The sequence below is a fragment of the Mycteria americana genome, chromosome 2 (genome assembly GCF_035582795.1).
Source record: "Mycteria americana isolate JAX WOST 10 ecotype Jacksonville Zoo and Gardens chromosome 2, USCA_MyAme_1.0, whole genome shotgun sequence".
NCBI lineage: Eukaryota > Metazoa > Chordata > Aves > Ciconiiformes > Ciconiidae > Mycteria > Mycteria americana.
Window position 1 is genome coordinate 165,045,820 of NC_134366.1, and position 24,395 is coordinate 165,070,214.

The window sequence follows — 24,395 nt, forward strand, 5'->3', positions numbered from 1 at the left end:
CAAACTCCACTACATCAAACCAGCTTTTAACACTGAGATCCATCCTGATAATATCACGACAGATAGTTTATCAGCAAGATCTCATCCATCACTACCTCCAAACAGGGAGTCTCTGATGAGGTTATCATCCTACCAGAACCCTGTTTCATTTCCCCAGTGCCTTGCTTTCATCCAAGTAATAGCATGCCTGGCAGAGAGACCAGTCCGGACCCCACGAGGCTGATCCCAGAGGGACCGAGGTGTCTCAGAAAAGCTCTGGGCTCTAAGGGGCTGCCAGCTACAGTTTTTCTCTTGCACATGAATGACCATCACTTCATACCTTGACCCTTTAATGAGGTTGCTCTCAGATACCTGTTATGGAGGGTCACAGCCTATGGCTCACAGGGAAAACAGACATGGCCATAGGCTTTTGTGGTGCCGTGTATCAGCACTAGCGTGACATTTGGCTCCTGAGTGACCAGAAGAGCAACTGCTGGATGCATGCATGCAGATAAATCCCACATCCCCAGGCACACCGGACGGGTCCAGTCTGCTGTGCATCTCCACGATGCTGACCTCCGTGTCTGACTGCATCACCTCTATGCCAAACGTGGCTGAGTCACCAGGGCCACATCCGCCTCCACGCTGGCATGACTTACCTGTCTCAGACGGCTCAAGGTCCCCACCGTGCTGTGCCCAGGCTCTCCAAAATCCCACATTCTGAATCTCCCTGTGCCTGAGTCATCAGTGGTCCTCTTGTCTGCTCCCTGAGGGGCAATACTTGCAGCTCTGCCCTCAAGCCCTGCCCTTAGCACATGAAAAGGAGAGGGAAGGTAATGGGGAAGGGTCTGGTCCAGCCAAGGTCTTGGACCCCCACCCCTGAGCTGGCTCTGAGTGATCAGCATATCGCAGCTCCTGTCGGGAGGGGCCTCGTCTGTGCACGGGACCTCAGCTTCGGGACCACCATCAACATGGAGTTATCAGGGTGGAAAACGATCCCCAAATGTGGTGTCAAAGCCTGTGGTTGTGCTTTTTTGCTCCTGCTACAGTAAGTTACATGAAACGGAAGAAACTATATATAGGAAAACTTTGTTCCTTTCTGGTAATATCCCCAAACTCTTACCATTCTTTATTTGGTCATTCTACAGATCACTGCTCTCACTCATCCTTAGATCATCATGCAGCAGGAAAATGGGATGAAGCTGAAAGATAACAAAACGTTGGCAAGACTCCAACCATGATTAGACATTTCGATGAGTAAAGTGCATGACCAGAGTTACAGCAGTAAATATTTAAACTTATTTCTGAAGTCTCAGGAAAGATGTAAAGTCTCATGATTTGAGGCATTAGCTAACCTCTAATTACAGAGAGAAGGGGAGGAATGGAAACTTTTCTGAGATAAGGGATAACCTAACTGCTTGTTGCAGGGTTTCTTGGAACACCCTCGGTCTGCCCCGTTCTGGTCATTGTCAAAATCCTGGGCTAGAAGGCTCACAGGTCTGAGCGAGCTTAGCAGTTCCTAAATTCCTAGAAAAGCAATTGTAACTTATACTTTGCTTGCTATGAACATTTGATTTTCTACACAAATTATAGAAATATATTATTACAGAAAATCAGATGTTTTGTTGCAGGCCAATCATTACCATAGCTACCTTTTTTTCCTCCCCAGGAGATGCAATTAATAGTTCGTCCATTACAAACATCTGGTTTTTATTTATTTAATATATACATTATATATATATGTATACACAAAAAAATTAGATGCAGCAAACTATTTGTTAAAGTGCTTTTCTAGCGTATGAGAAAGCTAGAATGAGAGACGAGTTTCCCAGCACAGGAGACCTGAGCTCAACCACCTTTACAGATAAACTGTATAAAGAAAATAAGTAAAGACCATAGTACTTACTGATTTACAATATGAACTGTTTGATTCACTGAAACTTTGAGTATTATATAAAGGCTGCTTTATTTCTCTTTCCTCCATATAGTTTTGGATCCATTAATTGTTTTTTTCTAACTTTTTGGGAAACTTATTTTCACCACCCATTTTGTAATGGCCAAAGCAATCGCTCTCCAACCTCGACTGGGTCCTTTAATACAAATGTCTCACAACATACGTAGCTATACGTACCCAGGTTACCGTCCCTTCTGCTTTCAGTCTGCTGAGGCAGGAATGAGTGGAGTCGTTTGTTGTGGAAGCGGCTGGGTTTGGGTAAGTCTTATACAAAGAAGGGCCAAAAGATGCTTCTTACAGCCAGGAAGATTGATGGTGGTCCTCAGATCCACAACCTCAACACAAGAACGTTTCACCTCCTGCCCAAATGTGTTTTCTTTTGCTGTAGCAGGTCACCAAAGGAATTTAATGGTCAACCCCAAACTTCTGTCCCCAACACCTAGTGATTTTTTGGATGTTATGGGCTCGGGCCCACCAGTCCTCTGGAGAACGTGCAAGATGAGAAATGCTGCAGGAAAGCGGTGCACAGGGCAGGAGCCAGAATAGATGTGCTGGGGCAGCCGGCGCTGGTCCAGCGACACATGGCAGCGTTTTGTACCAGTGAGAGCTACCTACCTGCTGCAGGCTGTGCCGGATCTACCCTACAGCCATAGTCTCACCAAGGGTGAGTCTGTTCTGTCTGCAAGAAGGAGATGTAGAAATACCCCAGCCAGCTAGGTCGGCGAGTGCTGATACACGGAGCAGGCGAGCCTCAGCAGAGACGCCCAGTCCATGTGCCTGTTTGGGCTCCTTTTAGGGCCCTGCTGAGCCGTGGCTGAACTGGAGGAGAACAGAGGAGAACAGGTTTCTCTGAGATCTGCCAAGCCCACGGAGTCGATCCAAGCATGGACAGCACAAGCACTCCAAGCCAGACCAGTCGGTGCCATGACCAACAGCCGAGGGGGACGCAATGGCAGCACCGGGTGACATTGACGATGCCACCATGAAGTGCCACTATCTCCAAACCAGCGGTATCAGCCAGTTGGGGCTGTGCACATCCACTCATGAGCCGGCATGCTGGGAGCAACGGCCTGCCTTTGGTACAGACCATGCAATGCGATTTGCAATCATTGCAGCGCCTGCACTAGGTCTGATCCCGCCTAAAGAGTTTCAGTAGTGGTTGCGTGCCAACGTCAAAAGAAAATAGTGGGAGGTTGATTCCTGCGGGACTTGGCAAGTTTAGCAACACCAGTCCCAGGCAGTCTGTTTGCCATTGCTGTTCATTGTGTGAACGAACCCCTGCACAAAAAAATTCAAATGATTTTGGTGCATTTTCCTGCAACACTCTTCCTCAGCAAGATGGCATCTAATGGTCAGCAGCGCTAACAGACACCAACAGGATGGGAAGCAGCGTCTGGTCTGAGTCCTAGTAGGTGATGATCTTCCAATGATGCTACTAAAGAGTTACCAGCCTTTTCTCCTGGCCTGTATCCAAAGCCTGTGTTTGAAACCAGAGGATCATTGATGCTGTTTGCCTGCTGAGGAACAGGCATTTTTGGCAACGGGCTGTCGGTTAGAAGAGGTGACAGGACTGCTGAGTGGCTGAATCGCTCCTGAAGAAGAAAAGGAAGATTCTGCCTCTGGATGCAATTCGATTAGCATCCCCAGAAACCTCTGCAATGCAAGTTTGCCTGCTTTCCCCATTTACAGCCCACCCCGTGCTTGTCAGCATACACGTTATCCTTGCACAAAAATCCCCTTAAAAAGGGTGCCCCAAATCTCATCAGCGACTTGATCACATGGATGTGATTTGGGCTCCAGAGCCCTGCTCCTTGATGCTCACACATTGGTTTTTTTTTGTCAAAGCATCAGGCTGCACCTGAAGCGGTGCTCAGCGTGCCCGATACCCGCTGCCACTCCTCCGGCGTGTCCCCAAAAACCAGCCCAGCGCTCGGCTCCGGGCAGCCCTCCTGCATCTCCAACGCCTCTCTGAAGAGGAAGCGGCGCAGACTGACCAAATTCCGATCCCCTTACACAGCCCCTCGGAGCCGCTCCCCGGGCAGCTCGGCGCAGCCCTCAGCCGCTTGCTCAGACCCGAAAACAGGGCGAGGTTTCAGAGAGCCAAACTCTTCCTTTAAGAGAGAAAACGAGTGTGGGATATTCCTAACCTCGGGCTAATCAGACCCCAGAAATTTCTCTGCCTTGGATGTAGTCTCAAGCTGCGTCTGTTGTTATTGACGTTATTAAAAAAATAAAAAAAAATGTTTTGGGAAAGAAAGTCCCAGCCGGGGAGAGATGCAGCAGACTGAAGAAATCACTGCAGTGCACAATATTAGCTCCTCCCTTACCTGCAACAGAGGTTTTATTGTAAACTTACAGCATTTACAGTAGTGATACAGCAGGCTATTTAAAAGATATATAATATACACAGAGAGAGAGAGCACTAGCTCTCTCATAGCAATAGCTGCAAATGCTAATCTAGGTTCAGACCACAGAAATTTCCCATGGTCTGATCTCTGACTCCCCCAGACTCCAGACGAAATCTATCCCTGGTGCAGATGGGGTGGGCTCGGTCTCCCATCGGATCTGTCTTTTAAGGGTTTCCAGATCCGAGCCTCAGATGAGCAATCTGTGCTGGGGAGCTGCTTGGGGCGGCAGAGACCAAGGCTCAGGCCCGAAGAGTAAATAAGAGTCCAAATCGTGGGAAGGGGCCGTGAGTTTGCCGAGCGCAGAGCAGCCATTCGGCTGGATGAAAGCAGCCGATGCCGCCCCTGCAAACAGCATCATCCCCAAAGCCTTGCTGATGAGAGACAGCTATCTCTGCTAGAGCTGAAGTGGGACAGACACTGAAGATGATGGTGCCTTCGAAGCTGAAGGTCCTTCAGCAAAGCGACTGATTGAAACTCTATTGCTCTGCTGTACCTGCTCCGCTCCCCAAGCAAGAGCTTCCCGTGCTGCAAAGACCTAGACAGCGCCTTCCATAACCAAACCCACCCTGTAAAAACTAATTAAAACATTTAATTAGCTTTTGATTAACAGCATATTTCAAAATTCTTTAGGGACTTGCAGATCAGCGGAGGCACAACTTTGGGGTCTGGGGCTGTTCGTTTTTTAAACGAGTTCCCTCCTTGAAAGCAGATACGCAATTACGCCACGGTATCAATTGTTCCTCATTTGCAAAGCCAGAGCATGAAGCAAGTTAGTTGTGTTAATGTGTCGAAACGAGAGGAGAAATAAAGAGAGCAATGGATCACTGAGCCTTTGAAGGGAAAAGTAATATTGCAGTAATTTATAGAAGGGAGAGTTTGTGGGTGGGACAGTCGCTCTCAAAGAACGGTGGCATTCAGCCAGTAAACATGGCTCGTTTGAGAAGAGCATCACTGCCATCTTCAGGAGAGCCCCTTTCTCCTTCCTGCCATGCGGCAGCTTTCCCGGGAGCATTTTTTGGTTTATGCAATACAAAAGAAAGCGTTTTCTGCAACTCCGGCCAAAGTTATATTTTTAGTTATTATCGACTCTCTGCAGATGATGGTTTGGTGCAATCCTTCTCAGCTTCTGAATTTTGACACCTCAAACTGCCCACACAGGAACATTTCATAAGCATAATTTCCAGTGCAAACTTCAGTTTAAGATGGAAAAGACCTGTCACTCAGCCCGGCCCATTTCAGTGCAGCAACATTTCCTAACAGACACCTCTCGCCCTTTATTCAGTCTAGCTTAAATGTCTCCAAGGAGCCATCCTCTTCCACTTCTCTTGCAAGATGTTTATGTTAGCGTAAGAGATGTGTTAGGAAACTCCTCGTGACATCAGCCAACTTTCCTTCCCATGGCCTTAGATCATCATTCTTCCAGCCAGAATGCAGTCAATCAGCTGGTAAACGCAGAAAGCACCTCTAGCCCAGGTCTCGCAGTGGCATTTCACTCTCAGGCACTATAAGCCATTTCAAAGATGCACAGTGCTGAATGTAGAGTATACCACCTTAAAAACAACAGTAAGAATGATAAAGATGATAAAGGCAATTACTTAAAAGCTAGGAAATAGCACAGTTAAGACTTCCACGTTACTTAAGCTCAAGTCTTTCAGCACACACACTCCCACACTGCTTTTAATTACACCAATGCCGACCAGAGGTCACATAGCTGGTTATGGGGACATGGGCTTTATACTGCAACGTCTCTCTCCACTCTGCAATCGGACACGTGTCTCACGTGCCCCTTCACATGATGGGTGTGTTTCCAGACGCATGGGATGAGCTGGATGTGCACACACACGCCTTTCCCAAGCCTGGACACCAGCCCATCATTTGGCCAATGTTCGAGCACCACTTTGACACAATGGGCACATGTGAAATCACGCAATGCGGGAAGATAGGGAGCCAGCATAAAGTAAGCAGCTCAGTTTCTTCCTTGCCTGCATCCAAGGAAAAGATGGGCCACAGCTCAGGCCAGATACATGCTCTTGCCAGGCCAGCTCTGACTTGGGGTTGTCTTAGACTCCCATGACTATAGAGGCCGCCTCTTCTCTGTCTCAGTCAGTTCATGGTGTACATGGTCACCAGCAAGAAAAAAAGCCATAAAGAACATATAGATGTCACCTGCAGCAGGAGCTCTCCATGCTTCTACAGATGGGGACATCAGCGATACACCCTGGATGGCGAGGAAGGGGAGAACGTGCAGACACACACCTCCGGAGACCTTGGAAGGGATTTGCCGTCACTAATGAGGAACCCCATGGCAGGAGCCAGGAGAGGGCACAGCTCTCCAGTGTTCCACTTCATCATCACGGTCACCAGGTGCTTGTAACTCCTTGCCTCATTTATCAGACACCTCTGACCCCTGCAGTAACGTGTTGGCTTCTGGATAAGGCTCAAGCGTGAGCAGAGAACATAGGTCCCCAGGGCAGGAGCCTGCAGGGGGTAGCAGGCTGCTGTAGTTCACAGCAGACTGCTACAGGGGAGAAAAAAATACACCTTCTGAATTTCTCCAACTCCTGTTGCAGAAACTGAGGTCTCAGGAGCCATCCTAGGACCTGTCCTCACTCACTCATCATAGCAGCATGTGGAAGCGTTTCCATATATATTAGATGAATGCTTTTCAAAAATGAAGGGTCTCACGTGGAGCTGTAACTGTGAAACACGTAGACGTGACTGAGCGGGGCAGCCAAGGAAAGGCTGCAAGTAAGCGTGGCCTCGGGAGCTCCGAGACCATTTCCATGCAAGGGCAACCTCTGTAAGGATGTTTGTAACACACCAAGTCTATGTAACTTGCTGTCAGCCTACCATGCACTCAAGCATTTGCTGGTGAAATAATTACAGCACTTTGAAAGCTTTATTCCACATTCTACCTCGTGCCCAAGTCTTGTAACATTCCCGCGGTAACTAGATGACTTCCCTTCTGCCCCACGCAACTCCACCAACACCCGCTTCACGCTACCACAGCCGAGACAAAAAGGGACCAGAACATTGCTCAGATTCGAGAGCCAGGGTCAGATTATACCTGGCTAGATTTGCCCACCAGGTACAGCCCTTCTTGTGTCGTAACTTTGACAGAAGCGATAAGCCTGTCCAGGCACCCTTGTATCATCGGGGTAATAAAACAGAAGGATGAGACCAACCTGAAAGGATCATTAGCACTGAAGCGGGGGGAAGTAAAGCACTGCCCCCGATCCAGGGCACCGAGTTGGATACAATCATCCAGTTTTTAAATATCCCATGTGATAGCAATTAATTACAAAATTCATATGCAAATTGACAGCATGAACTTTATACTGGGATTGCTTTAGTCCTTGTTTCACTGCCCCCAGACAGAGAGCTGCTACTATGGATCAGCCAGCAGACATTACACCGGACTTGGGAAAAGGAGTGCAAAAACTTCGCTTAAGCCAGTAAAAAGACCAAAAGAAAGAACAAGAGCAAAGAGCCTGGTAATTCGGAGCTAGTTCTCCATTTTGATAAAAGAAGCTGCTTCACAAAGAGGCGTTTCGCAAAATTTTGAGAAACAAGCAACCCCCCCAGCCAGGAAGGGCATCCTCAAGGATGCCTCCTGCCTCCAGCAGGGCTTGTTAGCACACGTGTCTGCAGCACCCAGTAAGCATCGCAGCGGGTTTCCACACAGACACGCTTTTGAAATGCCACAACTAACCATAAACCCACGGCAACTGCATAGATTACTCCTTGTTAATTATTTACATTTATTTCACAGGTGCAAGTCCTTTCCGGGACAGAAAGACAACACTAAGTTTAGAAAACCCGAAGAAAAGGAGGACGAGCATCCTTTGAGCGAAGCAACAGCCTGAAGCGTCAGCACATCCCCGCTGCAGAAGACACGCTGGCATCGGCTCTGCGAGCCAGGAGAGAGCAGCCAGAGGACGGTGCATCCAGAGTGAGATGTTTGCCTGGGAACGCTTCAAGTCCACCTGCAACAAGCCATTTCGGGATCTCCCCCTCCAGATCTGCTCCAGCCATAATGTAACTACTAGGAAACAGGCAGCATTTCCGGCAAAGTGAAATCCTGATGTGGTTTATAAGCAGAAGATACAGACAGGAAAGGATTTTAGGACTTTTCTAGGACAAACATTTCTGTAATTTGTGTACTTTTTATGTGAAATTTCAAGAACCAAATCAGTATCATATAAGCAGGCTGGTACTAAAGAACTGCAGAAAAAAATGCAGGGCTTGTGGGGTGGCACACACTATTAGCCCTGTGATCAGGCGTGGAGCTACGCAGCCCCTTTACTGTCTATGAACGGTGACGTGCATCACACAAGCCCCTGTGGACCCATGTTCCCCCGAGACACACCTGTGCCTGGAATTTGAGGCCCATAAGAAAGCAGCAATAGCTTTTACACTCCGAGACACAGCATCACGAGAAGGCCTTCCACCCACGACAGCTACAGGGTGGTTACACCAGCTGACAGCAGAAAGAGGATGGCTACTTTGAGCAGAGCAGTTATTTAATCCATCGAGTGCCACCCAGCCCAGTACCCCAAGACTCTAGGCTATCACAGACGCCAGGGTGGTGCCAATCCAAAGTGAGCCAGTTTCTCCCCAAACTTACATAAAAGCCGTTTAGTGGCCAATACTTAGTGCTGAGCCTGCCAGCTACTCTTCTGTCCACTACCACAGATAACAAAAGATTTGAAACAGAGAGAGGGAGAAGATTAAAGGGTGGTTTTGCAAGGAACAAGCACCAAAGCTTGAGCAGCGAACACACAGCAGTTCCAGTTCAAAAATGTGAACAGCTGATGCCTGATGCACTGGAAGGCCTGTTTTCTTCTCTTGGAAAGCTCACAAGGAGGGAAGCTTGCAGAGTTGCGGGCCAGCCAACTCAAAGGCAAGCCAGCTCTCATCTCCTTTCCCAGCTGCATACACAGAGAAACTGCAGAACACAAATGCCGGAGGAAAAAAAGGAAAGCTCCAATTATCCTCAGACCACAAGAACAAAGATGTTTAAAAGGAAAGATATTGGCAGGGCAGTAGAAAGGAAGAGCTGTCCAAAACAGTCGACTGAAGAAATTCCGTGCTGTTTTAGTTACTGGCCATTGAGGCAGACAAAGAAGAAGAATTCTGCTATATAGCTAGAAACCTGCATAACGGCACCCAGGATGGATTTACCGTTTCAAGTGTTTTCTAATGAGATCGGAAACAAAAACTGTCAAATACCCAAGTTGTGCTTAAAATCTATTCTCCGTAAATTAGGTTTCCTCTGGAAAGCTCTGTTTCCAAAAAAGTAACACTAGACAGGAGTATGATTTGCCCCTCCTGTGATTATTATTCAATAACTGTATTCACAGTAACAAGGCTGAGATGAAATTATTTTTTTCCTAGGGGTAATTAACTGATGAGGACAGTTACCCTTTCAGATACATGCAGAATGGTTGGTTGTATACAGTTTGTAACATTCATACAATTCTGGGAAAGATTTTTTTCTTTAGAAAAAAAAAACCCAACCAAAAACACAAATCAAGTTTTGTCCTTTCTCAGCTGGTTTCAACTGTGATGCTGCCAAAAGGACTAGAGAGCAATATCATGTCAAAGGAAGAGTATTTTATTCCTGTAGCCAACACAGCACATGGTTTGCTTTCTCTGTAGGGGGGACCTCTGCTAAGCACCTTTGGCAGGAAAGAAAAAAACAATTACCCTGCCTAACAGAGAAGGATGTACAGGTACCAGCAATACACACTTGTACCTCCTTCGAACGCTTCCTCAAGTGTCATGATTTAAGATTTTGCAGATCTCATTTCCAAAAACAAACAAACAAAAGATAAAAAGGAGAATCTTTCCTGATGGTGCAGAAGGGGTGTCCACAAGAAATCCAGCATGGTCACACTGGTATGTTATATTTGGAGCTAGTGTGCCATGTAAAGTTACAAAATATTATTTGTCCAGCAAATAAAGCTGAGGGGGTTCACACTTGCTTGCAGGTTTCAAATCTCCTTTCCAGAACACTGACTACTCATTTTAGGCATAATCACAACAGCACCACGCACATGAGGTGCGCTAATGTTTGCCCATCGATGCAAAACGTGCCATTTCCCAGAGATGTTCTTTCTAGTAATTCTCAATTCTTGCTGTCCCCTTCAATTCTTCCCCTCTCAAAAAGCGCTTTATTTTCTTCACCAACCTAATCAAAGCTTAACACTTGTTGCGATAAAGTGCTAGTCAAACAGGAAACATTATTTAGTATGCTAAGATTATTCAGATTTTACATACAGTTCAAAATACCTAGATTCACAAGAGTATACACCAGTATAGAGCGAGGGAAGTTAATCTCCCCACCATTGGTACAGAAAGAGCCAAACTGGCAGCCTAATCTGGAAAGCCGTTTCTGATGACGGTACTGAGATGTCAGCATGGGTAGCCAAGACGCAGGTTCTTCAGCAACATCCACTGGGATCTATATGGACTGCACAAAGTTCTTCCCCCCAAACCCTGTACGATTAGTATTTCTGGGGACAGGGAAGCAGCACAGAGTGGAGAGCAAGAACCCTGAAACACGCTAGGCTTAAATCAGTGGATTAGACTAGTGGTTACTGGTAATGAAACAGCAGAGTTTTCACTATATAAAATTTATAAATTTATTTTTTTGTAAAAATCCAAAAAGCACGAAGACATCTCACTCAAAATACTGGTAAATCAAACCACACTTAGAAAAATGAAAGCTGATTTTATTATCTTATCCACAGCCAATCATTTGACATGAACATGCATACGTAATTTTGCTACGCACACACCACAGTTTAACGTTAGTTATTAAAGGTTAAACATACAACATACATCCTTACAAAAATGAGTCAAAATGCAAACGTAACTTTTAAACAAAACAGTTTTTACTCATTTAAAAAAAACCTTTGTGTTGGGTACCATTTTGTACAAACACAGTTAATTTAAACAAATCTGCTTTTAGTTTCCTCATGGTTGCACATGAAAATAAGCTGCAATAGAAAATGAAGTCATCAAGGGATTTTTAAATAGCAGAAGTAGGCAGTCTTGCCATGCAGAAGAAGCAATATTAAATATTAGTTTTTCAAAAAGAAAAAAACCACAAGTTTAAAAATATTTAGTTCAAGTCACAAATCTTTCCCCAGTACAGAGAAATCCAAATGCAACGCATAATTAGCTGCCACTTAGGATGGCTATTCTGAAAAGTAGAAATACTTTCCAGGACTGATAATTTTCATTGATTTGGCACAGAAAAGAAGTCTGAGCTTACTTAAGAACAAGAAAGTGATTAAAAAAAGGGTAAACAGGAAGAGAGAAAATAAAAAGCAAGAATGAACAAGATAGTAGTTGCAATCACTAAAAAAAAATCTGTGCATCTCAGTCATTGCAGAATACGGTCTGTCTACAGCAGGTGCGAATTCCAGGTAATTGTTATTGCAACATGGATTTAATTTGCTTGGAGGTAGTCTCATCATTCAAATGCTTTGTTGTGTACCTAAACACAGAAATAAAAATCAAGTTGAGAAGAGCACAGATGCTATTTTACTTTGGCTTAACAAATATGTTATTTCTTTGTTTATGGCTCAACCTGACTGTACCAGAGTAAAACCCTCAGCCACCGATCATCATCCACTCCATGGCTACCAAGTACACAAACCAGACATTCTGAGCAGAAAATGCTATTATCAGTCAGAACTATAACCCAACAGCCTTGCACCATGGGGGTTTAAAAATAAACCTCAGCTCGGTGTTGGCTTTCGTGCTCATCGGCCATTTTCATAGTAAACTCATGCTACCGCTTGTGATAGGTAATTATCAGTAAGACTGAAACTCTGAGGTCTCTGTCCATAGGAAACTTCTTCAAATAAAACATAGCTTCAGAAAGTTTTCTTCAAAACTTCCAGTGACCAAATAGTTCTAAGATCCCTCAACAAGAATGGATTTAATTGCTCTTCAGCCTAAATTCCTGTTTAGTTAAGTAACTGTGCTGCTAAAACTACAGAGTATACACGTGTTTATTCCAGGCCCTTCCCCCTTCAAAATTCTCTAGGACATTAGCACATTTTTAAATCATGACAAAAACCTTAGTCATCTCTTATTTTAAAAGAAAGTACTGTATCTCCTCAATGCTGGCTTCTTTGTATGGTTAACTTCCCTGATCTTCCTTCCCTAACTGTAATCTAAAAGCAAGTAAAAACTTACTCTGTAATTTAAATTCAACATGTTATCCACAACTGCAGTGATATTTTAGTTGTTCACTTGAAGAATATACGATGAGTTTTTGTTTTGGAAATTAGTATCAATATAGATTCCAGCACTTTTTGGTAATTTATACTTTCCACAAACAAGAGGCCTAAGGTTTTCTAAAATCCTGAAAAGTTATTGCACTTGGTATTCTGCCCATGTGAAAAAGCTGAACATGATTACAATACTTATATGAATTTCAAATTATAAACAGCTGATCTCCCTCCAAAATCCATACCACCTTCCATTTGCTTTTAAGACACATTATCTATCTCTTGAGAAACACAAGAACTTCTAACACTCCTCCAGAATCAAAGACTTAGATTTGGACTTAATTTCTCATGACATCATCTTAAATCTGCTTTCACCACACACGCACATAGCAGCTCACCTCTGCATCTCTTCCTAACAATTCCACATGTGATTTGAAAAAGATTTAAATATCCTACTCAAATGAGTTATCAAATGTATGATACCAGGACTGTTAAATTATGTATGCATGAAATAGGTTGGTGTGGTGAAAGGTCAGCATGACAGCACAGGCTGAATTTACACTACTAACAACAAAGTAACACACAACTGATTGAGAACCTGCACTACGCTTTCCATGTGCTTTAACAGTGTCAATCATGATGGGGAAAAATGGGGTACCAGTGACAATCGGTGTTCATTTGCAGCTGCAATCAATAAATGTGTCAGAAAATAAATGCTAATACAGCATTTTCCCTCTGGAAGCTTGTGTTTTTACTGATCACATACAGGAGGTTCAGAGATGAATAACAATGATTTAGGCATGGAAATACTCACATGAGTCTCAAATTAATCCCAGATTTATTTTTTTTCTCCCGCTAATAATCTGAAAAAACTTTGCAAGTGAAACCACTTATGATACCACATTATTTCACTTCGTACCACATCTTAACACACAAAAAAAAGGGGCAAATGAAATAAAAGCAGTTTCACTACAGATAAGAAAAACAAAGTACAACTGCACCCTTTCAGGCAAGACAAACTAAAGCTTCCACATTTCAAAGTAAGTGCATGAATACCAATACCAAGTTACAATTAACTGTTACCAAAGTAATATGATACTTTTTCAAGTAAGGACAAGAATGAAGCCTTCATCTGCGTATCACATTTTGGCACTTCTTGCCACTCCTCTGATGCTGGACACCCACCTGAAGAACACGTTACTGACTACAGATACAGCTTTATGACCTAAATTAGCATGTTTTAGGTTCTTATACAGAATTATTAAATTTTTTTTTACCTCTCCAATTAATGTGGCAACTTCTTGTCTTGCCTATTCTACAGCAAAAACATTGAGACTCTTGCCTTAAGTACCTCCCTATAAATACTTTGTGAGAGAGGAACAATTTCTATTTTCATACCAAAAAACTATCTGCCTTACATGTCTGAAGCTATCCACAAAACATAAAAATCACGTGAAACTACTCATATATTCTACAAATAATAAATAAAATCATTAAGCCATGGTCAAACCACACACAGCTGAGGATATGGCCAATGCAAACTAATTAAGCCATTTCTTTGGCAAGCTGGCACAAGTTACAGTGCGCACACTGCAGCTGCTCATTTGCTTGTTTGGTAGTTCAGTCAGTAGATGTGATCACAGGTAACCTCTAGTTAGCTTTTAGTATGTATTATACCTTGTCATCAGTTTTAACTTCAGGTACAATATCTACTCTGTCACGCTTACCTCTACAGACTCGTTCTTAACATGTATGCAGTTAAAGTATGCAAAAAGTTATCTTAGAATGAACAACTGCAAGTTTATGACCCAGCTTTTAAAACACAGTAGCTTCTTCATGCATCCCTGTCTCAAGACACATTGGAAAAGAAAACTGCAATAATCACATTCACCTTTTACCTGTAACACTGACTGAATGCTTCACTGCTGAAGGAAATGCCCTGGACGATTTATGAAAATTCACATTAAAATATTTCAAATAAAAGAATAAGAGTACCTGAGAGCATTTAGAAGGCCTTCTACACTGTTAGGAGGCTGGTCTTTAAGAACTTTGATGCATCCTTTCATCTAGGAGTTAAAAAAATTAAACAGTTTTTTTCATGCTAATACCTTCTAAGTTTACAGAAGTGTTTTATATGCAGTTTGTCAGAAAAAAATAAGTATTTAAACATTGCAGCAGTGTAAAGACATTTTCTTGATATGAGAAAGGAATTAAGCTTTCAGTATTACATTTTCCTGTGACAGAATGGCTTAGCTACTTAAAAACCTGTATATCTTTAGACAATGCAACTTTGATGTCAAGCTCTGCTTTATCAACCTTAAAAAAAAAGGAACTGTAAACAAAAATCTTTGTTTATCATAAATCCATTAAGAATGATTACATTCAGCCAGTGAAATAATGACAAACTCTGTAGCTAATACAATGGTGCATTTGAAACAACCACAAAGCAGCACAGAGTAACAGCATGTATTCCATAGACTTACTATCAAACAACAGCAGAAAGTTAAAAACTTGAAGACTGGTGGATGATGAACCTAGCTTTTTACTATAGTGAGGAACAAGCTAGATGCTGTTGTTATTTCTAGTCATTCCGATTTGGATCTTTCAACACAACCACTGTTTACAAGTATTTCAAGACATTACCTGAATTCCATCAAAAGAGATTTTTCATGACCTAACAATGACCATTTATGTGTCTGAAGGCCTAGTTTGTATTTCTTACTACTTATGTATATGGTTTGCTAACAGCTACCATTATCCATTTAGCATCAATCCAAAGTGTACATCTGCTACTAGAACCTGGAGGGCAGAAAAGGAGCCTACACACAATTTAAATACTCAAAAGATTATTTAGTAACAATAAACTTACATCAATTTTTGAAGTTTTGGCAAAAGCGCCCACCGGATGCACGTGGTCATAGAGTATGATGACACCCACCATTACCCTCAGACAGAATGATACTGTTTCCTCATTTGTAAACCTGCTTCTATATTCACTGTAATTTAAAAACACAGATTATTATCTATCAAACACAAGATAAGAGTACCTACTAGTAACGCCCAAAATAAGATTAAAGAGAAAAATCATACTATAAATCCTCAGAGGGAAAAAAAAAGGCAAGCCAAACTAAACGCCCAAAACCCACCAACCCCACAAACTTTTGAGAGTTTTCCTTTTTCCTTTCAATAACCTGCCTACAAGTCAGACCGCTGCTTAGAAAGAGTTATCTGGAGATTAACAAAGATTCTCAAACCTAAAATAGCACCCTGATGCTACACTATTTCAGGGGTGTGTGTGTATATATATATATTTACAGGAAAAAAAAAAAGATTAAAACAATACATACTAACTTTGCTTTCAATGCTTCCTACCCTTTTCCCCACCACCCTCTAAGATACATGCAACCCAAACTTCTGACTCGGGGGGAAAAAAAAGGCAAAAAAAAAGGGCAAGCTTAATGAACAACGCTTAACTACTTTCTTGAATAAGACAGACCATTCCTAAGAAGGGTAAGAATATAAATGTTTGGAGCTCTTAATGTGCTCCAAAACAAATGTACTGCAGTATTTGGACAGAAACTTTTATTTAAATAAGACATACCTCATCCCTGAGTAATTTTACCAATGGGAAACTATTTAGAACCCAGAAGAAACAGATAAAAAACCCAAAGTTTAGTTTGACTTTTTGTTCATACTCCCAGTGCCTCTCACATTTACAGCAGACAACAGACTGCCTTCATCCCTACAAGTCATCTCATAATTCCCCAGAGGCGCTGTAATTTTGTTACAGCCATCAGCCAAACCAACTTGCAAGGAGGTACCATCCAACGCATTGCCCATAACCCCTCTTTCAAGAGGCCCTAGGCAATCATGCTCAAATAGTATATTTTCCTGAATTATACATGAGAAAACCATTTATAAAGAGTGCCAAGAGGTTGTCTAACTTTCATAGCCATTCTATTTTTAAATATTAATACGTTCAAAAAAGTAGACCGCATGATTTGCATGGCTAGCAAAGTGAGACAAGTTAGTTTCATGTCAAAGTAAACAACTAAGTTGGTAAAAAGAAAACACCATAGCTCCTAATTATGCCAGTGATATTTCTTTCACCTTATGCATCACAAGTCATGTCTTAAATACAGAGATCATTCATACACAATACAAGGACTGTTTATACTCACGGGGTTTCCAGCATGACCCTGCACACACTAGCCATGGTGCTTAAGCAATCTGTAGTATTCTCTATAGGTAAATTTTTATTCTGCAGAAGAAGATAAACAGTTTCCAATTAAATTATTGAGAAATATTATATTACAAAACCTAAATCAAATCAGTGATCTGCTGACATGGCAATGTGGAGGAATTAAAAACATCAACACAACTGTGGTAAGGCAGGTAGTCTTGCACTGGTTTTTAAAAATGTTAAGTATAGATTAGCAACTCACAGAGCAAAGTTTACCATATGGGTTTTGCTTGCTTGTTTGTAGCTAAAGAAATACACTATTGACACTATTGACTTTTGGGAAGTTTTAAAGGAATCATATAACCTGCTCTTTAAAGACAGAAATTTCTATAGCCAAATACATGCATCTGCTGCAATAGTAAGACTTAAAATTGTTGCAGACAAATACCTCAAAGAAATATAAAATAAGAGGCCATTTTTCCCAAGGCATTTTAAGCGTAAAGCAGAACTTAGGAAAAATCATTAAAAAGACAAATGTATCTTCGTATTAATCATGTAATGTACAATTTTTTTTTTTTTTTAAGAAATAGTGTGCATTCTTTGCATGTAAGACAAAAATCTTCACAGTTATCAGAAGACAAGCAAAATACTTGCAGTGACTGGATTTTATCACTAGAATTTATTGAAGCAGTTAAGGATAAATAGGGATGTGTCAAAATGCTGGAATACTTTTCCAGGTCAGGTTCCTCCCCTCTTCTGCAATAATGTAAGTATACTTGACTTTATGCAGCAAAACAAAAGCATCTTGGGATGGAGAAAAGGAAGCTACATTTCAATTCTGTTCCTTATTTCAAGCAGAGAGAATCAAGCTGTTTCCGTTTTCTGAAGTTTCTGCTCTAAACCACCACCAAAATGCAGGCAACGTAATTACCTCTCCCACCTCCTTTCTTGAGGAAAGCTATCACTACCAATGTTGTAATGCTATCCATTAACTTTTTGCGACACATCCACAAGGTGGCTAGCTGAACTTACTCTAACCTCTACGGCATCTAAGAAAGAGATTTAATGTTTCTTGAGGCTCCAAAAAATAAGTTAGATTTCTGGATGCCAGATTAAGCCTGGTAGAAAAGTTTTGTGTTCCAAGATGATGTCTGGCCCTGCAGTGCTTTGAAGTACACTACCCAAGCCATAAATTTGTACTCTTACCTCTGACACAAACTTTGTTGTAGCATCACTTAAGGTTTTCAACATTGGCGTTGCTTCAGCATAAAATAAAGACATTCTGTTTGCCAGCTCATTATTTACTTCATTTTCTCCCTCTGCCTATAAAACAGAAGGAAAAAAGAATGTAGTTGTTCTGTACATGAAAAAGATAGGTGGTAGTATAAGATTACATTTCATCTCATCCAAGGGTTACCTACTGGGACATTGTTAATCCTCATACGGCTCAGAGTTCTTCTATAGTAGCTGAAGTCATTCTGAATAGCAGGATTTGTCATCTATATAGATATGGAAGCAAAAGAGTTGTGACAAACTCAAGAAAAAAATGTAAGGATAAGATTTCATAAAATATAATACTGAGAACAAGAAAATATTCACCCTTCTGAAGTAAAAAGGCCTGTGACATGTTGGGAAGTGACACATAGAACATAAAGCTTTCTGGTTAAATTCTCAGATTTTTCAGAACAAGGTCTAACAAGAACAAGAAAAGGAGCAGTCTCCTAAACAGGAGTTTGAAATTAGTAGGTTGAAAAAAAAATGGCTTTGCTAGTTTGACTCCAAGCATCAGACCAGCAAATTAATACCATTTCTGCTTAGTTCTTTGCACATTAGCAAGAAAATAGCTGGACTATGGGTGTGCACATACTAAAAGCAGCAGCAGCATAATCCCAAGAGATATGCCAAATTCAGATGAAGAAACGTGATTAATATGAACTGAAATATAACTGCCTAAAGCTAATATGGTATTTCATCTGCTTTCCAGTTTAATCTAACTCTAGGTCATGCGAACAAGCCGAGCATAGTAGATATTGGAGTATCTACTGCATGCTCTATTCTAGAACAGAACACAACCCAGATTGCTTCAGTAAATAGACTTGTTTTCTTTCTACTAGCCTTTGTGCTTACAAAATTACAACAAGTTCTTACCTTGAGCTCATCAAATCGGAGTGTAAAGTGAAGAATTTCTGCAAACTGCTTAGCAAGAGCCTGCTCTCGCTCCAGGTGTTGCGTTGGTGAATATGGAGTGCTTGTCAGGGCTCCCAACAGACCTCGCAATCCTGCCTCTTAAATGAGAGGAGAGTATTTTGCAATATACAACTGCACCTGCTTCTTGTATCTCTATTGACTGATATTCTGCATGCTAGAATTAAAATAGAAGTCTGCCAAAATACATGGTAGTTAATAATAATGGAGCTTGATGAATTGTTTCTATGTACCACTGTTATCGTATTTACTTACAAATTGCTGTAATGACTAGGTCTAATCAGCACTGACAGCCATGAAAAAACTTCTTGAAAAGTTTTATTCAAGCTTTGTCTGCAACATTTGTGTAAAACAGATTTCAATAATCTGTGTTAAAGGCTGCAGCCTTTAAGATAACACAGAATTCAAGAGGTACATACTTATCAGCAAAAGTCATGTTTTATTTGTTTTTAAGATAAATTTATAATCCAACTTCCTGCTCATCTTCTTGAGAAAAATACCTCTCCTCTTTAACAAAGCAGAACTTGCCTGCAAAAAGCTTCAATTTTTTGAGCTCATTTTTTCAGGAGCTATGCTAATAACTCTGCCTACAAGTGAGGTAACAACAGATAGTTTGTGAAAAAGCAAATCAAGTCTAATAGGTTTTATCAGCTTCGAGAGAGTATCAGTCAAGTTGGTTTTGTAAGAGGCATGAAGTGCCATCTTAAGTATTGCACCTGCATGAACCAAGATCAGGCATTTCCACAGACCAAGTTATTTCTGCTGTTTTGGGGGAGAATAATACAGTCACTTTTAATGACTCATGGTATCAGAAACATTAACAGAATTAATTCCTGATCAATTTGTCACTAATTTTCAAAACAATCAGCTCATTAGTGCTTTCCAGAGTTGCTAAAGGAGTAGAGAAAGAGGATGACAAGTATGCTCTGATTCTCTCTCTCCTCTCAGGTTTCCAATGAAGCAAGTTTACTTTCACATGCAAGAAGGTAGTATGCAGACATAAATAAGATCCAGTCCAGTGCATGGAAGGAATCTATGCAATATGAGCTTTTACCTACTAACAAGGGGTTGACCTAGATGTGATCACATTTGAATATGCCAAATGTATTAATTAATGAAGACAAAAAACCCCAAGTTAATACCACTCCACTTACCTAGTCTTTGAGAAAATTCATAGAATTTCTTTAGTTTGCCTACTAGTGGAACAACTGCACCCCATGCCTTCTCTTGCAGCTTCTCATCATTTGGATGCTGTATTGCCTTAAGTCAGAAAAAAAGAGGGAAAAAAGTATGCTTAGATTAAGAATAACTGATACGCTACTAGGAAAAAAAAATATCTGTGCAGGGCAATTGTTTGAGGGGCTAGTAATTAAAAATTCTACCTACTGAGAAGTTTCCAGTTGAGAGACAAGCCTGTACTAACCCATGTCTGTTCCAAAAAAGCTCTAAATACTTATGTTGAAACTAACTATCCTGAATAGGAAAACAACTTGGAGAGAGCATAAAGAAATTATTAAAAATATAGCTACTCAAATAAGAAAATTTACATAACCAGATCTAGTTAATTAAAATCAACAAATTTTTAGGGTACCTCCAAGCAAAAAAGTTTAGTGATCAAAGCCTCATCCTAATGTTGGTATACATCACCAATTTCTGAATTGGGGGGGGTAGGGGGGTGGTGTCAAACAAATTTGCTGTGAAATTCAGGCTAAATATTACAGCAGGAACATTCAAGCATAATCCACAACATAAAGCAACACCAAGACATGGTGTATACCAGAGCTTTGAGGTATATATGCACAGACCTTGTCTTTACACTAAACTTCACAGACAGATAAAGCCTTAAATTCAGTCTCTTCAGGTTTTTAAGATAAAAACTGGACTACTTTGCAACTGAAAATTACTAAGAAAACAGAAATAAAAATGCTCATAACTCTCCTGGTGCATCTGCAGAGTCAACTCTTCGATTCCAAAATCTGTTTCAGTCAACCCTGGGCTGTGAGTTGCAGCACACTCCTCTGGTCCCTAGCAAGCTTCCTTTCTGCAATGTCTACCTCATCTCAGGAGCATCTCCCTTCTCCATGGGAGCTGCAGGTTTCGTTGCTGGGACACACATTCCTGCCAGATCCTACAGCTTCTCCCTGAACATGCTCCTTCCTTGAAGAACAATTAAGCTATCTCCCCTCCTAAGGGTTTTATGTGACATAGTTACCCTCCTTAAACCTACCTTGTGAATTCAACAGAGACTCCTCCTATGTACCAGGATTTCTTAAGAGTACATTACAGTAACTCCTCACTTTAGGAGTAAAGTAAGCCCACTGCTGCATTTGAGGAAGAAGGGAAGGGGCTTGAGTATTTATTCAACCCTTTCTTAAAGGTAAAGGAAAAAAATGGAGTAACATGCTGTAAAGAAACTTTGTTTCTATTCCAAACATCTATTTTAGTAAATAAAAGACAATCAAAAGGGATAGAAAATGAGATGTCTTTTGTGTTAGGAATACCACACATCAGACTTCTCCAATTAGCGTACAAAAAGATGTCGACACTACTCAATATTGCATTGTAGTCACGCCATGCTCTTTCCAAACTCGCCACTAACTCAAAAAGAGCTTACGTGGGAATATAAAGAAAAATCAACAACAACAATTCCATAAAAAGTTTGAGAAGCATCATTTGCTATTATATTTGTGGGTTAATATTACTGAAACAAGCGACATCTGTTTCACTGTTAAGAAGGAACATTCCAGAGCAGACATTCAAGACAGCAATTTTAATAGACAACATGCTCTGCCGAAACAGCTCCTGCAAGCAAAGTTAAAATCCAGCAGCATTTGGTTAGGATTAGACAATGAACAACCACAGGTTGTGTGCAATCGTAACGCTCTAGCTCACCTCTCGTATTTCATGGCCAGCTCCTCTATATGACTGCAAGTCTTCCAGTATTCCTTCTGCATCCTTTAACACTACATTCACCTGATTATAAATTTCCTTTTCAGATTCTGTAGGTTGGGCATCTAAACAGCAGAACATATTAAATATATTTTTAAAAACAATATGGAATTCAATAGGCACACCATCACCTACGGGACAAATTCTTGCAGTGACTCATCAAGAATTTTCATTCTCTGAAGAGCTACTACAATGTATGAAGAACTCCAAGAGAGTAGCCGTATTCATTTTAGTAGTCTTTTAGCTTCATTTAGCATCCCCAAAATCCACCTTGAATCCATCCTTCCTGACTTATTTAAAATTGGGTTAGGAAAAGAAATCCTGACAAGTCATCTTTATATGACATGACTATCATATCAATCTCACCTTAGAGGGCAGTAGAGTGCAGCAGTGGAAGAGACTTGAGACACACTCACTACAGATATTACAGAAGGTGTTCATGTCTACTGTTACCTAGAAACACTGCATCAGATTATTTTCCATCTTCCCTGCCTCCCCTTTTACTGGTTGGGAAAGGAACTGTCTCTTGAAATATATTTAATTCTCAAAACATATTCTTTATTGCACTAATTGCAAAATCACAGTTGAGAACAAAAAGATCTAGTGTGAACTTCTCTTTTTTTTTTTCTTCCCCACTCTTTAAGGACATATGCCATCTCCCAATTTTTCTATAATTACCTAAAGACTTTACAAAAGTATATTTGATCATCATTTCAAAAAAGCTACACATACATGTTTAAAGAAATGTCATTCAGTAAAGAAGTATGTTTTGAGAAGAATCAACAAAAGGCTTTAATCTTTAAAAATAATCACTAGTACAAATATCTCAGACCTGGTTTACCTGACACGACATCAATTTTTCTTTTAAAATTCTGATGGTAGTTAAGCTATAAGATTAGTTCCTTTTACATAGTTATAAAAAAAAAATTTACTTACTGAAGCTGCTACTGAAACTCTTACAACAAAAAAACAAAACCACACTTCTCTGTTTACATGGGCAAAATATGTTATGAAATAAGTATCAGGATATTTCAATTCAGGACTTCCAATGCCAAAAGTCAAGGTATTAACAACAGATTCTTTTTAAAGGGACAAACAAAAGCTATCTACGGACAATATACCCTCATGATTTTGTGCAGTTTAAAGGGTCTGGAAAATGTCTTTTTAAAAGTGCTTTTTCCATGATCCATATGTATAACTCCCACTAACAGTGACGGAAGTTAGGTACATACTTACATTAAAAAGAAAAAAAAAAATCACAATATCCTAGTGTTACACACTAGAAAAAGAAAACATTAGAAAATGAAGTTTGTATGAGGAGAAGATAAGTTTCACATGCATTGCCTGTCTGGACTTTGCTGTAATTTTTCATAATACTTATTATTTTTATGGTTTAATGTATAGAGAGTGGGCATTATTAGAAATATGCCTATATATAGACCTTGCAACAGTTTAACTGTGATATTTTGAGAACCATCAAGAATTAGCACGGGTAAAAAAAGCTGGTTACTCCTTTTTTTTAAAAAAAAAAAAAGTATAAGAGCACCACATTGATGAGGCATCAAGTAAAAGTGGCCAGTGCTTTTCAGATCATCACAAAGGTCACATTTATAATTTTGAAAGCTGCTGAAGACTGCTGTAAGAAATGAAGACAAAAAAATGAGGAAAAAGAGCAGACAGGTAAGCACCAGTTGAGTGGCAGCAGTTCATGCACAAACATGAAATGCTATAGTGAAATACAGACTAAAACGTGAAGCTCTGTAGCATTCCAGATTGTGTTGTTAAATAATGCAATCAAGACTTGCCACTTGGATTGTCTCACACTGAGCACATCTCTTGCCTATTTAATTTTTCATGCCATTTTTTCTTTACCCTCTCCAGTAAGGAGAGTTCATTTTTCAGCAGGGGGCAGAGGGGCACAGCAGAAGGGCCCACAAGAACTCCTCCTCCTCATTTTGAAACACACCGACAAGCAGAACAGATGTAGTGCTATGACCTTCCAAGATTAGAAATGAAAATCATCTTCCAGATACAAATTAAGCGGTCTTCACTGAACAGCTGGCTATGCAAGTCAACACCTTCAACATCTTGTTAGTGTGTTTCACTTAGGATGTAATCAGCCAACCACTGTATTTCATTTCCCTAAAATGTTCCAAGAAACCTAAACCAACGGTTTATACTTAATTTGTTGGGGTGGTGGGTTTTTTTGGCGCTTTTTTGCTTGTTAGTTTTGATTATAACAAACTTATAAATATACAAGTTTTAAAATCCAGTCAACACTGGATTATTTCTTTTGATATGTATTTCATTTTGGTGCACCTAGTGCTCTCAGTAGAAGAAAAGTTGTAAACCTGGTTTGTCCCAACTAAGTTCTTCTCCCATCTGTAATTCTTCTGCACCTAGAAAAGAGCTCAAATTTAAAAAGCAAACCTAAATCCTTCTACATTCACTTCACTATACATTTAGGA

The 24,395-nt window shown here is 40.8% G+C and overlaps 1 protein-coding gene and 1 long non-coding RNA gene across 21 annotated transcripts in view; both read right to left on the reverse strand.

Annotated features, from left to right (window-relative positions):
• LOC142406409 (uncharacterized) overlaps positions 1-2,267 on the reverse strand; it is a 69,322-nt gene extending 67,055 nt beyond the window's left edge. For 5 of the 20 annotated variants that reach the window (XR_012774583.1, XR_012774586.1, XR_012774574.1 and 2 more), the window contains exons 1-2: positions 2,111-2,264; positions 639-1,181 (exon numbers count right to left, since the gene is read on the reverse strand). This is a non-coding gene — a long non-coding RNA (uncharacterized LOC142406409). Of the gene's footprint in view, positions 1-638; positions 1,182-2,110 lie in introns of all 20 variants that reach the window. The other 15 variants (XR_012774575.1, XR_012774577.1, XR_012774580.1 and 12 more) reach the window with 7 other exon arrangements.
• An 8,723-nt stretch (positions 2,268-10,990) lies between these two features.
• The window catches only part of CYRIB (CYFIP related Rac1 interactor B), an 80,317-nt gene continuing 66,912 nt past the window's right edge, over positions 10,991-24,395 (reverse strand). The window contains 9 exon segments of the mRNA XM_075495272.1: positions 10,991-11,848; positions 14,586-14,656; positions 15,460-15,586; positions 16,772-16,851; positions 17,980-18,096; positions 18,195-18,272; positions 18,922-19,058; positions 20,133-20,238; positions 21,871-21,992. Coding sequence (XP_075351387.1) covers positions 11,785-11,848; positions 14,586-14,656; positions 15,460-15,586; positions 16,772-16,851; positions 17,980-18,096; positions 18,195-18,272; positions 18,922-19,058; positions 20,133-20,238; positions 21,871-21,992 — 902 coding nt within the window. The 3' untranslated portion in view covers positions 10,991-11,784.